This window comes from Lacerta agilis, chromosome 5 (genome assembly GCF_009819535.1).
Source record: "Lacerta agilis isolate rLacAgi1 chromosome 5, rLacAgi1.pri, whole genome shotgun sequence".
NCBI classification, from domain to species: domain Eukaryota; kingdom Metazoa; phylum Chordata; class Lepidosauria; order Squamata; family Lacertidae; genus Lacerta; species Lacerta agilis.
The window spans coordinates 36,469,320-36,483,299 of NC_046316.1; the positions used below are offsets into that span (position 1 = coordinate 36,469,320).

Consider the following 13,980-nt stretch of genomic DNA (forward strand, 5'->3'; position numbering starts at 1 on the left):
AATAAGTTACTGACACATTGCAATTCTACACATGTCTACTCAGAAGTAAGCCTTCCGAGTAAGTAAGTGGGGCTTACTTACTTCCTGGTAAGGCTGCAAACAGCTATCCATAATGGGTCACCTACTCCAAGGGCAAGCAATTCTAGTGTTTTGCAAATGACCAGATCATTCAATCGCTCCTGAAAGAGACAGAATAATTACTCACAGTCAAAGGAGGATTGCCTTTCACAGAGCTGCAGAAGCCACAGGTTGTGGGCTTGCCTCCTTCCACTCAAGGAGACTCTCAGAACAGGGACTTGGTGCAGAACCATCTGTAAAGCAGACCTTTTAGGTGCAAGAATCAAGTGATGAGGAACACGTCACACAAGAGGAAATAGAAGTGTGCCTTGGTTATCAGAAGTTTCTGAAAGTCGAACGTATGATGAGCTTACCATGCCTGCCTCTGCAGCAATACACCCTTTTCTGTGCATTCCCAGTGTTTGCACAGAGCGCTGTCCCTGGGTGAAGCCAAAAAGCAGGAATGACTAAATATAGACTGCATAGATGGATGCATGCCTATATCATGCGGAAGACACAGATGTCAAACTACAACAAGACATCTCTACAGATAAAATTACACGTGGGGAAACCACAATCCAGAGAGGAGCCTCAGGCACGTAAAAATTTAAAGGGCCCAGGTGTCCTAGCTCAGGGATGGGGAACCTGCAGGTGCTGGTGGACCACAACTCCCTTCACAGCCCTGATCACTTGGCTCATGAAAGGTACAGTATGACTACATGGAATCATAGAGTTGGAAGGGACCCTGAGGATCATCTAGTCAATTATTAACCACTCTCAAGCCCACCCTGATAATTGCCACCTGCCCGGATTTTAACTTGTCTGAATTAATTTGAAGATGTATTTTAATTAATTGATGTCTGTTTTTATGCTTATTGTGTTGTTTTCATGATGTTAGCTGCTCTGAGCCTGGCCTCAGCCGGGGAGGGTGGGATACAAACAAACAAACAAACAAACAAACAAACAAACAAATAAATAAATAGATAGATAGATAGATAGATAGATAAATAAATAGATAGATAGATAAATAATGATAATAATAGTCCAACCCCCTGCAATGCAGGAATACGCAGCTGTCCCATATGGGAATTGAACCTGCAACCCTGGAGTTTTCAGCACCATGCTCTAATCAACTGAGCTATCCAGGCTCTCATCTGGAAGGCTTCAGGTTCCCCACCACCCTGGTCTAGCTCTTTACTTGGACAGCCAAAGCTGTGATGAGAAGGGAGCTTGGCAAGATTCCACATGTAAAAGCTGACAAAGGAGGCCACGGCCTGTTGTTTTGAATAAAAGCCACCCAGGGATGATGCGTTGCTTATTTTTCCGAGGTTTAATAGACGCAAAAGTGAGTCCATTTTTAACTTAAGACTACACCGGTTCCATTCTATTGCATTTCCCTTGCAGAAGTGTACATAATAGGAGTAAACAGTTTTGTGGTGTTAAAATCAAAAACAAGAGTGTGAGAGAGATCTTGTTACATACAAGCAGAAGCAGCAGTGTGTGTGTGTGTTTGTGTGTGTGTTTGTGCCTGTGCGTGTAGGGGAAGGGTGAGAGGAACGGGAATTGTCAAGAGTAGCTAACATTTCATAGGTAATAAATACATTCCGAGGTGTAGCATTTCATTCCCCCCAAGTCCACAGAAACAGCACTCGCCAAGTTTGCTTCTCTCGTGTTAAGTAGCTTTGTGACTTTTGGTCAGACTAGCCCATGGAGGGCTTTTTACGAAGCAGTCCAGTTGCTTGTTATAACTTTCACAGATTATGAGCTGCGGGCCAGTCCGAAAACTCATCCTGCTGCCACGAGCACAGAAACCTTAAGATTCTCCCAGGGAAGTGTGTGTCAGGATGTTTACAGACTTTGTGAAACTCTAGGACAGCTGTGGTCTTATCTTCTGTTACCTTGAAGAAAGTGAAAGAGGGAGAGGTTACTGAAAGCGGCACTGCACACTCAAACCAGAATTGTCACCAGAAATGTACACACAGCCACCGTGTCCAAATATAGCGCGAGACCTCACAGTCTAAATTGGTTGCAGCAAACTTGAGAGAAGGCACAGAGACTCTATGAAGCTGCTCAGTCTAAACTAGGAAAAACCTTAGCTAAACAAAAAAAACCACACGCTACAGGGTTTTTTTAAATTTAAAAAAAGAATAACAATCTGACTAATCAAATCTGCTCAAGCACATCTTGCTAAACCATGTTTTAGTGTTGGGGAGCTTGCAGTTCTTCAGATACTGCTGGGACTCCCAGCTCCCATGAGTGGCAGCTAGCATGGTCAGTGATGATGGGATTTGTAGTCCAGCAATATCTGAAGAGCCACAGGTGCCTCTTCCCTGGTTTAGTGTGACACATGCTCTTTGCACGCATTACTTCAGATTTTGTTATACATCTGCAAACATGCTTGAAGATCCATCTGTCAATCCAGCCCTATGACAGACACGAGTTTGGCCCTTAGCATTCCCTGTCCCATGTTGCAGTCCCTCAAAAACTCCCCCCTCCCTCTCTGCTTACACCGGTAAGTTGACACATATTTCTTCCAGTCATTCATTTTTATATCGGGGTAGGCAAATCTGGTGCCATTCAAATGTTACAGGACTACAATTTCCATCAGTCCCGATGGCCAAGCGGTCTGAGGCGTAAGGGAACTGCAGACCCAACAATATCCGGAGGAGGCCAGATCGTCTATCCCCCATTTGAAGATTTGTTTTACTGAGCAACAACTGAGCATGTTTTGCAGCACACCACATCACAAATAAGGCTGCAATCACATACCTACTTACCTAGGAGAAATCCCTATTGAATTCAATGGGATTTATTTTTGAGTAGACCGATATACAACTGTGCTGCTTGTTAGGAACGGAACAAAATGCACATAACATACTTTATAATATATTTTAAAGCATAACCAGCTTGAGAAGCAGGGAGGGAGAGCTGACAAGATCCATTTCCGGAAAGAATTTATACTGTAGAGCAATAGAGATTTCTTATTCCTCGAGAATTTCACACAAAAAGGAAGCAGTAGCAGCACGCGCATCGAAGTAAGTTACGGTAATCTTCACATGCAATATCAGCTTGTGCTGACAACTGAAAAGAAGACACTTAGGGTGAAGTTACCTTAATAGTGGAATAATTCTTGCCAAACACGCCTGCTGCTTCAGAAATGGAATTAAATTTGTCAAAATGTTTAAAAAAATTGAAAACATTTCTGTCTACCCAAGCATTTGATGGCTGAGAGATACTGTTCCTGGCAACCTTGAAATTGTTAGCTGTAAGAGTATGTGATTGTTTTACATGATTTTAATTGTTTTTAGATGTTCTTGTTTTATTTTTAATTGTACCGTTTAATCACTGCTGTGTTTGTCACCCTGAGCTCTTTTGGGAGGAAGTGAGGGGGGGGGAATAGAAATTTAAAAATTAAATTAGAACCGGTGGCCACTGAATCTTCATTTTGGCTTTTGTTGTTGTCTAGTGTCCAACCACAAAACATCTGTATCTCTTAAGAGTTGATTTTAGGGATGTTTGGATCTGTTTGAACATTTTGTCTTAAATGATTTTAACCCATCCTGAGACTGTATGATGAAAGGCAGGATAAAAACATTATAACTAAATATACTGTACTTGTGATTATGTAACTTTCCCCAGCTTTTCAACATCTACAGAAGTTTAATAAATTTACTTATGCCTTAAGTAAAGAGGTCTCTTCCTGAAACAAGTGCCTCTTTCATAAATCCACAGAGATGGATCGAGTCCAAATATTACAACCAAAAGCTAAAGACCATTGTTTTTGACAACAAAAGAACAATTTGGGGTGACAATATTCTTGGAGACAAGCCCTGCGGCTGCAAGATACACCAGATAACACCACTTCTAAAAAGAAAAAGAAATCTAGCTCCAGAGTTCATGATTAATTTCAGTTTATAATAAAAAAAGCAAGAATAGAGTAATTACATTACTAAACCAGGCGCTGGCAGAAGGTAGATTTGCAGTAGGTGAGCTAACTCCCAGTTATTAAAGCAACAACAAAAAGGATCCCACCCTCTAAATTAGACTGCTGAAACAACGGAAGCTTAGGTGAAAACAGGAGTGTGTTCTCTGTGTCAAAGGACTGCGAGTTCCATTCTGGTGCCGAAAACAAGTTTCCTGGGCTGAACGCAGAGGAATCCTATTCCTTGATCCCAAGTGCTGAGCTACTCTGGTTAGTGGACCACCACCAAGAACGAAGCATATCCAACAAGCTTGGAGTACATCAACTGCACTTGCACCGTAAATCACATAGCATACTTACTCAGTTCTGGACCAAATACATAAAGAAAAACTGGCCACACAGAACATACAAGTTATCACATGAGACTCTCCAAGGCTTGCTGTGTTTAGAAATATGTACCTACACTTCAGAGCTGGGTTTTCTAAATTGTTTCCCAGAGAACCCTATGGTTTCTTGGAAACTTATCAGGCTCCTCAATGAGAAGACCAGTAATAGCAGAGAAGCTTCTTTGGCTGACAGCTTACTTACTTTTACCAATATTTTCCTGCAATGCACTACAGCAGAGCTAGACTGTTAGATGCACTCTAGTTCACACTCTCCATGCTCTTAAGGTGGCCAGCATGCCTCCAGTTCAAACCACAAGGGCACAAAAAGGAAGACCTTGCTCACTGATGGGCTCCTTGGATGTTTTTAAGTAGAGGTTGGATGGCCATCTCTCATGGATGCTTTAGCTGAGATTCCTGCACTGCAGCAGGTTGGAGTAGATGAGGAGAGAGCGGTGGTGTTGTGGTGTAAACCACTGAACCTCTTGGACTTGCCAATCAGAAGGTCAGCGGTTCGAACCCCGCAACAGAGTGAGCTCCCGTTGCTCTGTCCCAGCTCCTGCCAACCTAGCAGTTCGAAAGCACACCAGTGCAAGTAGATAAAGAGGTACTGCTGCAATGGGAAGTTAAACTGCATTTCCATGCACTCTGGTTTCCATCATGGTGTTCTGTTGCGCCAGAAGCGGTTTAGTCATGCTGGCCACATGACCAGAAAAGCTGTCTGTGGACAAACGCCGGCTCCCTCGGCCTGAAGTGAGACGAGCACCGCAACCCCATAGTCGCCTTTGAGTGGACTTGACCATCCAGGGGTACTTTACCAGATGACCCATTGTCAAGGGACAATGACAGTCTCTCTCTTCAACAATTCCCATTATTTTTGTCTCTTAATGAACGTCAGCATGGGCATTTGTAACCCCCCAGCTACCCACCCAATAAAGCCAACATCACTGATTTATCTCCTCAAAGAAACCAGCCTTTTCGTCTTGACAACTTCGATTTCACTCATCTCACTTGTATTACATTTCTCACAATCCCAAAAGCTAGACAGGAGTAGCACTGCTTCAAAATAAAAAATAAAAAAAGGACAACCCAAACTAAGAACATTTCTGACAGTGCAATCCTATACCTACTTAGAAGTAGGCCTCAGTGAGTTCAATTGGACTTGCCCCCGTGTAAGCTAGTATAGGGTTCTATTCTCAGAAATATGGAAACAGGACAAAAGCTCCACCAGCACAGAGGCCATCGAATGTTGGTGTCATATTAGCGACGCTAGAGAGCACCAAAAGGGAAGGAGGGGGGAAATCATAGGGCTATAATAAAAGAAAGCTTGCAATTCTCTCCAGCATTTTATTCAATTACTGTAGATCTGTGACCAAGATTGCAAAAACAAAAACCAAACTCTGAATCAGTCTACCATAAATTTTGTTTGGCCACCTGCTAAAACACTAATTGCCCTTTCTTCGTTATGCAGCCCTGCATTCTTATTAGCCTCTGACAGTTACACATTACATTTAGTGGCTGCTTAACAGCAGGGCTCCACACTACCAGAGTGCAGCTGGTCATCATACATTATCTTCTAGGTCAGATAACTACAGTTATTACCCTGACTTCCCTCTAAGCATTTTCTTTCCAGTCTGTCGCGTGAAAACCAGTTTGAAACAACTGCATCTGATCCCCACAACAATAGCCATCTACAGGGGGAAAAATGATAAAAAACAAATTACATTAGCACTTTTATTTCAGCACTATTACTGCCTGCAGTTAGAGAAAATCCCTTAGAATTAAGATACGCGGTCAGAGGCCCAGCCTTCGCTAAGAAGAGAAGCTCTTCAATTTACATGAAGTGATCTCCTCCGGAGCTTCCTCAATTTCCTTGCATTCATCCAGCAGAGTTGTTCATTCGCCCCTTTCACACAGACACCTATTTTCTCCATCCAACTCTCGGTCATCTTCGGTAGCCCTTGAAAAAATTTCCGAGGGAATGGTTTTTGCTGAATTGACTGGTTTGGCTGAACAAAAGAGTTGACCAGCAAAGTTTAATGGATCTGAGATAACTCAAACTAGAGAACAAAAGAAGGAGATGATTTTTCTGGGTGGGGTGGGGTGGGGGGTAGGGGGAGGCACACTGGATGATGTAGTTGGGGTCTTTGGTTGCGTTCAATGACTGAAAGAGAGAAAGCTGCTAGAGAGGTGGTTTGGCCCAACTCATAGTCGCGGACATGCCTTAGACCTGGTGTTCACCTCTAGTGACGTGGGTGATCTGACACTAAGTAAAAGTGAGAGATTTCACTTTCTTGGGTTCCATGATCACTGCAGATGGTGACAGCAGTCACGAAATTAGAAGACGCCTGCTTCTTGGGAGAAAAGCAATGGCAAACCTAGACAGCATCTTAAAAAGCAAAGACATCACCTTGCCGACAAAGGTCCGTATAGTTAAAGCTATGGTTTTTCCCAGTAGTAATGTACGGAAGCTGGACCATCAAGAAGGCTGATCGCCGAAGAATTGATGCTTTGAATTATGGTGCTGGAGGAGACTCTTGAAAGTCCCATGGACTGCAAGAAGATCAAACATATCCATTCTCAAGGAAATCGGCCCTGAGTGCTCACTAGAAGGACAGATCCTGAAGTTGAGGCTCCAGTACTTTGGCCACTTCATGAGAAGAGAAGACTCCCTAGAAAAGACCCTGATGTTGGGAAAGATGGAGGGCACAAGGAGAAGGGGACGACAGAGGATGAGACGGTTGGACAGTGTTCTCGAAGCTACTAACATGAGTTTGGCCAAACTGCGGGAGGCAGTGAAGGATAGGCGTGCCTGGCGTGCTCTGGTCCATGGGGTCACGAAGAGTCGGACACGACTGAACGACTGAACAACAACAACAACAAAAGTGAAACAAAAGAAGTGCCATGGTCAGATCATTTCCTGGTGCAACTGGACTTCTCCGTGACCCTTCCCCTCTGCAGGGAGGTGGGACCAGCGCCAAGGGCCTTCTGGTAGTTCCCTCACTGCGAGAAGCAAAGCTACAGGGGACCAGGCAGAGGGCCTTCTCAGTAGTGGCGCCTGCCCTGTGGAACGCCCTCCCATCAGAGGTCAAAGAGATAAGCAACTACCTGACATTTAGAAGACATCTGAAGGTAGCCCTGTTTCGGGAAGTTTTTAATGTGTGACATTTTAATGTATTTTTAATCTTTGTTGGAAGCTGCCCAGAGTGGCTGGGGAAACCCAGCCAGATGGGCGAGGTACAAATAATAAATTTATTATCATCATCATCTTCAGACAAAGCCCAAATACCAAAGCGTAACAGATTAACTGCTGTTCAGAAGCTGAAGCTCCTCAAAAATGAAGCCATCCCCTGTCTAAAGCAGGTTCCACAGCAACGCTTTCCCCTCTCCACTTCCTTCAGGAGCTGCTGTGGTTGTGGATGGATTGGATTTTCTTTTTAAAGGGAAAAAAAAATCAATGGTGACTTTCACCTGGAAGCTAGTGGAAGAAAGCTCACTGGGCAAAGTGGGAGTTACATCAGTCAACCTGCGCAGAATCAGGCTGCTTACCGTGTTCCCCGAAAATAAGACACTGTCTTATATTTATATTTCCTCAAGAAGACACACCAGGGGATGTCTCATTTTTATTACATCTGTTGCTTCCCGTCTTCTTAACCGCTCCGCGTTGGTACGCCTATCGCTATGTCTTATTTTCGGGGTATGGCTTATATCGCGCAAATGCTTAGAAATCCTGCTACGGCTTATTTTATGGGTATGTCTTATTTTCGGGGAAACGCAGTACATGTTGACTTCAGCAGGGATGTGTGAGAATGAAGCAACCAACCTTGTGGATGGGACAATTGCACCCTGCCCACGTGCTTGCATCACCCCCAGAATATTTCTCTCCGTAGGGTGGGGGTGGGGGGGTGAGAATCGTGTTAGAAACTGAGTTATGAAAGATAGGAGCCAAACGGCACCTTAAACCTAGGTTATGGGCGCCACAACCAAGTGCCTAGGCGCACTTTTTTTATAACAAGAATACAAAGCTGAAAATGAATGAACTGCAGCTAAAATCCTATGTTCATTTTTCACACAGTCTAGTCCTCATCTGAAGACTGTAAAAACAAATACATGCACCCCCTGCCCGCCCCCCTAATATTCTTATGAGGGTCCCTTCTCTAGCCTTCAGAGAGTGGCTGGAAGGAGGGATGCAGAAAAGGGTCCTCTTCTCCTTCCAGCAGATGCAGTTTTAATCTGAAATCTTTGGCGCAGTACTGTGCCCAGAGCGCAGAAACTACTCGCATTAATGAAATCCCTGTCGCAAAACGCGCCTAGAACAATGGGAATTTCAAACACTGACTGAGTGGGAAGCCAGGAGGTGGGGTTAAGTGCCCCTTCTCCTACCTTGTATTTATTTTCCCCACCCTGGAGTTTGTCATTCTGCCCAAATGTTACAGTCCCCAGTTGTTACTGTTCCTACCTTGAGAAACCTGGTCTAATTTGGCTAGACACAGAAGGGGAAGAGGGAACTTTAACATGTACCTCAAATAAATTGGATTGCTTTGGGGAGAGAAATCCTTGCTGGACCACAGAGCCATATTCTTTATGCTGAGTAAGTTTATGAAGAAAAGTAGCCAACAGGATGAACCAGCTGATATATCTGCCTGTTGCCTGGCAGCTAATGCACCAAGAAGCTGTAAGAGAGGGTCTGTGCATTAGGTGGAGGGGGAAGCAAGAGAGAAGTGCAGAGACCCACACGGCTCAAGAGCAACTTGCAAGGACTATGGCTTAGAAATCAGTTTTCCAGATGCCACAGGTGGGGGGGGGGAGAGAACCATAAATAGGCACAACCCCCAATTACTGCAGCAAAGCTCCAGCCATTTTGCATGTTAGGTAGGTATAGATAGGCTGGTGGCAGGGGAAATCCTCCAGTGCACTCACTTAATGGTCACAGTGAATGTGCCGACCCAGACGTATAATTTAATTACCAATATCCATTTTAAGAAGTTGCTGGTTTTACTTTTGCCTTTAAATGGATCGCAACAGTCCATATAAGTGGTGTACAATAAAATTGAAAATATTTGTACACCACTTAAAGAGATTGATTTATTTTTTAATCGAGCAGACTACATTTTCCATAAGTTTATTCACTAACAAAATAAAAAATAAAAAAATTCCTTCCAGTAGCACCTTAGAGACTAATAATTTTTTATTATTTATTATTTTGTTTGACTATGGCAGACCAACACGGCTACCTACCTGTAACTTTATTCACTAAGTTTATTATTGGGGGGGGGGGAAGTATTTGGAAGATATGCTGAAGGAATTTGAAAAAAGAGAGGCTAAGAACTTCTCTTTTGACAATTATATTTCATAGCAGCCATTTAATGCTGGCCATTTAGCAAACATACATGTAAGGGAAGAAGGACACACACATGCACAGTCCTTTTTTTTTTTTTTACAGGTAATGTAGACTTGCAGAGCCTAATGACTGAAGTGAGAAATGATGAAAACCAACAATACAGCATTTCCTGTAGCCCCTTGGTTAAGTATATAAATGGGTTAAGAAAAAAAATGCATGAAAACCAAGCCCAAATTCTGCATTAATAATAACGCACACCCAGATAGGTATTTAGTTTGCAGAGATCTGCTTAATTGGTTTGGAACAATTTATTCTGAACTCACTACCCTGAATTCTGGCAACAATGGACAGCTGCTGAAGAGAAATAAGAAGGCATGGCAGCAGGATGAATACAAAAGTGGAGAGCAGTAAGAGACCCAAGGGGGGGGGAATAAGGGCACAGAAGTCCCTTCCAAAATGGCGGCTTGGTTTCCCATTACCAGGGTCAAGTCCTGTAGCATGTGAAGAAATGATGAAGAGGAATGCACTGAGCATGTGCCAACTCCCTTTCATTCACCATAGAACTGACACCACTGGCCCTCACGTTTTCAGGCTTTATAAACAGGGCTTCCAGGATAGATGTCTTGTTCTAAGCAGGCCTGGTCTCCAACACCTCATGTGAGAAAATCAAGCACCGTGCAGAGTCCTGCCAGCACATTTCAAATGTTGCAATCTTTTAAACAAAGTTGGAGCTAACAAGACAGCAGATTACACCCAAGATCGCCTGCATTTCTCAACTGCGGAAACAAGAGACAGTGTTGTGCGATATAGATGGTCTACGAACATCCAGTATTCAGGTTTTCTCTACCTGGATTTCAAAAAAAGAAAGTAAGTACAAGCTCTGACAAGCTAAAGGATTACAATCCTTACTACAGCAAAGAATATAACAGAGGGCAGATGTGAGCAGGCAAGGGGTCTACATGAGGCATGAGCTGGGTGTGGGAGCCCATGAGTCCTCCTCCCCCCAAGTGGTGTAGCACAATTTCATCAGTTTTGAGGGAAAAGCTACCCAACAGAAAAATAGTTTATTGATGAGTGATGATGCCACAGAAATACAGGGTATCTAGATGGTACTTTCCACTACAAATTCATTCCCAGTCGTCATGTTTAAAAAAGACCCCAAACTAAACACTCCAGGCCACACAGAGGAATTCCCTAAATTATATCTTCTATCATACGCATCTCATCAATACAAAGTGATTTGTAGAGTGCGCTGTTGTGTGTTCAGGTTCTGCTTGCAGGCTTCCTGTCAGCATCTCATGGCCAGTGTGAAAACAACACGCTGCCTTTGTGATCCGGGAAGTTTTTCTCAAGTTCTTATTTGTCATGAGGAACAACAAGACCCATACCAGACCAATTTACAGTTGTCTTTCTACAAGGGTATTTGGCAAGCTCTCTAATAAATGCTGACTTAACCCCCCCCCCAAAAAAAGCTCTAACTCCAAACTTTTCAGTCATATTTCAAAAGACAGAAAAGATACTCTGGGGTGACTTGGTAGTGACCAAGACTAAGTGCTTAATATACCCAAACTTTTATATCACAGTGCAAGATACCCCCAAAATGCGCACACTTGTAATAGTGTACTATGCAGCCCATTCCTCTCACTTTTAAAAACTCTGAAAAACAAATTCCAATCACACACGTGCTTAAATCAGCTTGTGTAATGCTCGTGTCGTCTCCCAAATGCACTTACCTGTAACTGAAGCCTAAATTATGTCTCAAACTGCGTTAAGAGGTCTCTTATTTCTGGGGTCAGATGTTCCACTGCCTTGGCAGCTTCTGTTATAGCTTTCCGATACATCCCTTTCTTCTTACGATTAAATCGCAGTTTGAAATATTCAGAGAAAGGGGAGAGTTTTGTGAGAGACCAAGAAAGATGCGTTGGAGAACCAAACCACGAAAACTTTTGCTTCTTGCCAGGAAGGGTCTCCATTCTCCTTCTGGCTGACGTTTATGTCGAGCACACGGGCCGGCCACCAGGGGAAGCCAGGGATTTGCCCCAAAACGATATCCCCGACTGAAATAGTCCTTCCATCTTCAGTGATACACTTGTGACACTTTGGGTGTGCAGTCTAACTGTTAATGGGGGCACAATCTTTCGCTCATCTTTCGAGGACGAAGAGACGGACGCATCGTCACCAGGCAAAAAGTCACACATGTCTGGCGATGTTACTTCCGAGCTGGAAGATTTGGATTCGTCTAGGCTGTCATTGCTACACACTGATAAGCTAGAAGAATCTGCTTTCCCTCTTACGGTAATTCATAAGGAAAGCCAAGTTATCGTGTCATCTTTAACTTGGGAAACCTTTGAAGTCGTCGTCCTCACAGGAGCTCCTGAAGACATCTCGGCTAAACTTCTATCCGCAACTCGTCGGTATAAAAAGAAGCAGCACGAGACTCTCTGTGACTGGGAAGGACATTCATCTGGTCGATAAGTTCCGCTTGTAAATTGAAACATTGTCCCCTTCGTTGATCCATGGGGTTTCAGCCTGATCTTGGGAGGTGGAACATCTGCACTGGAATGCACAGGCCTGGTTAACTTCAACTTTGGAATGGAAGCAAGCTGACCGCCTGCAGACTTATCCACAAAACATTTGGTTTCCCGTCCTCTTCCGAGTCTCTGGTCTCCTCTTGGTCCTCCCCTCTGCTCTGAGGACAAAACAGCTTCCTGAGCATGAACCCGGGAGGGTATTTTCACCACCTCCCCTTACCTTGTGGGGTGCTGTAAGATATTTTTATAACTGGAGTCCGGTGCATCAACTCCCTGGGGAACTTCTCCTCCTCCCGCTTTTCTCTTTTGCCCCTTTTCTCTCCGTAGTCGGACTCGCTGTGCCTCTTCTGCTCCTTGTCCTCGATGCTCAGCTTCCTCCTGGTTTTTGTTCTGCCTGGCCTTGTTCCCCTCCTCTGGGCTCAGGGTGTTCTTGCACTTCTCACAGAGCACTCGCCTAGGTCTCAGCCTAATGGTGCTCATGATGAGCCGGCCAGGGTCTCTATTGCGGGACATGCGCCGCTTCGTCCTTTTTATAGTCCTTGGAGGGGGCTGAGGCACCCACTGATTATACGAGCGCCTTAGCCACAACGGAGGGGGGAAGGGGGCTCCCTCAAATAGGGAGGGTAAGGAAGAACATTGCCCGGCGGCGGTGGAGGCAAGAGGGGGGGGACTTGTTCCTCGCCATTGACTTTGGGAGGCTTTTCATCCAAAGGCCACTGCCCAGTCTCCAGCTGTATGGGCTGCTTGTCTTCAGACGTCCCGTTAGTGCAAGTTTTATCCAGAGGCTCATCTGTCTTTGGTAACGAAGCTGGTGGAACACAAAACAACCCAGACCTAGGGCAACGTGGGGAGGGAACAAAATAAAAGTTGGGGGAGGGGGAGAGAGACAGAAACACAAGATCAGAATCAATTTAACCATCCCTAAAAATTACAGAGAACAGTTTTAAAATATTTCTAACACAGCAGAATTTGAACGCGTCCTTCTTATCTTACAACTCTGAAGAATATCACCTTCCGCTTTAGAAAGGTGGTTTTGCTCTTTGTACGGAGAGCCCAAGCAAAGCTGTTGCGCTAAAGATTCCTCTCATGCGTGGCCAGTGTTAGAAACTCAGATATATAAGCTAGGGGCCAAATGGTTCCTTAAACCAAGGTTATAGTCGCCAAAGTGGAATGTCTAGTTACCATTTTGGGGCTAGGCAGCTCTAAAGTCTTATTTTTCAAATGATGGACCAACTGTGACATCTGGCTAGTTCACATGACCAGCTTGAACTAGGTTAAGAGCTTTGAGAACCTGAAGAAAAGTCACTTTATCCAAGGACAGTCTACATATATGTTAGCCAATTCCTACCTCTTTTTTCTCAATGGTGACATGGACCATAATAACATAAAGAATATTCTTCGCAACTGTGAGCAGGGCAGTGGGGTGGGGTAAGTGAAGACAAGCCACAATAGTTAACTATAACATTTTTCTCTGCTCTTGCTCAGGCTGCACAGAAAAAGCATTTTGGTTCCTGAAATTCACTCTTGATTGTGCAGATAAAATATAACTGATAGAATTCTACAGGATGGGGTATTAGTGTGTGAAAACAGTAAAGATCCAATTATCCCCAGGAATGCATCTCCAGGTGGTGGAGATGCCAGGACATCCTGGCACCCAGGCATCTTCACTTGGTTGCAAGTGGACAATAGTCAGGTGCAAAATGTGCCTGGCTAATTTCAAACACTATGTGTTGCACACTAAAAAGT

General features: G+C 44.1%; 1 protein-coding gene across 1 annotated transcript in view; it reads right to left on the minus strand.

The window, feature by feature from the left end:
- Positions 1-1,364: 1,364 nt before the first annotated feature.
- The window catches only part of PWWP2B (PWWP domain containing 2B), a 34,198-nt gene continuing 21,582 nt past the window's right edge, over positions 1,365-13,980 (minus strand). Inside the window, 14 exon segments of the mRNA XM_033149341.1 lie at positions 1,365-1,955; positions 11,437-11,643; positions 11,645-11,796; positions 11,799-11,988; positions 11,990-12,075; positions 12,078-12,108; positions 12,111-12,184; positions 12,187-12,219; positions 12,222-12,347; positions 12,350-12,411; positions 12,413-12,452; positions 12,455-12,621; positions 12,623-12,848; positions 12,851-13,068. Coding sequence (XP_033005232.1) covers positions 11,455-11,643; positions 11,645-11,796; positions 11,799-11,988; positions 11,990-12,075; positions 12,078-12,108; positions 12,111-12,184; positions 12,187-12,219; positions 12,222-12,347; positions 12,350-12,411; positions 12,413-12,452; positions 12,455-12,621; positions 12,623-12,848; positions 12,851-13,068 — 1,594 coding nt within the window. The 3' untranslated portion in view covers positions 1,365-1,955; positions 11,437-11,454.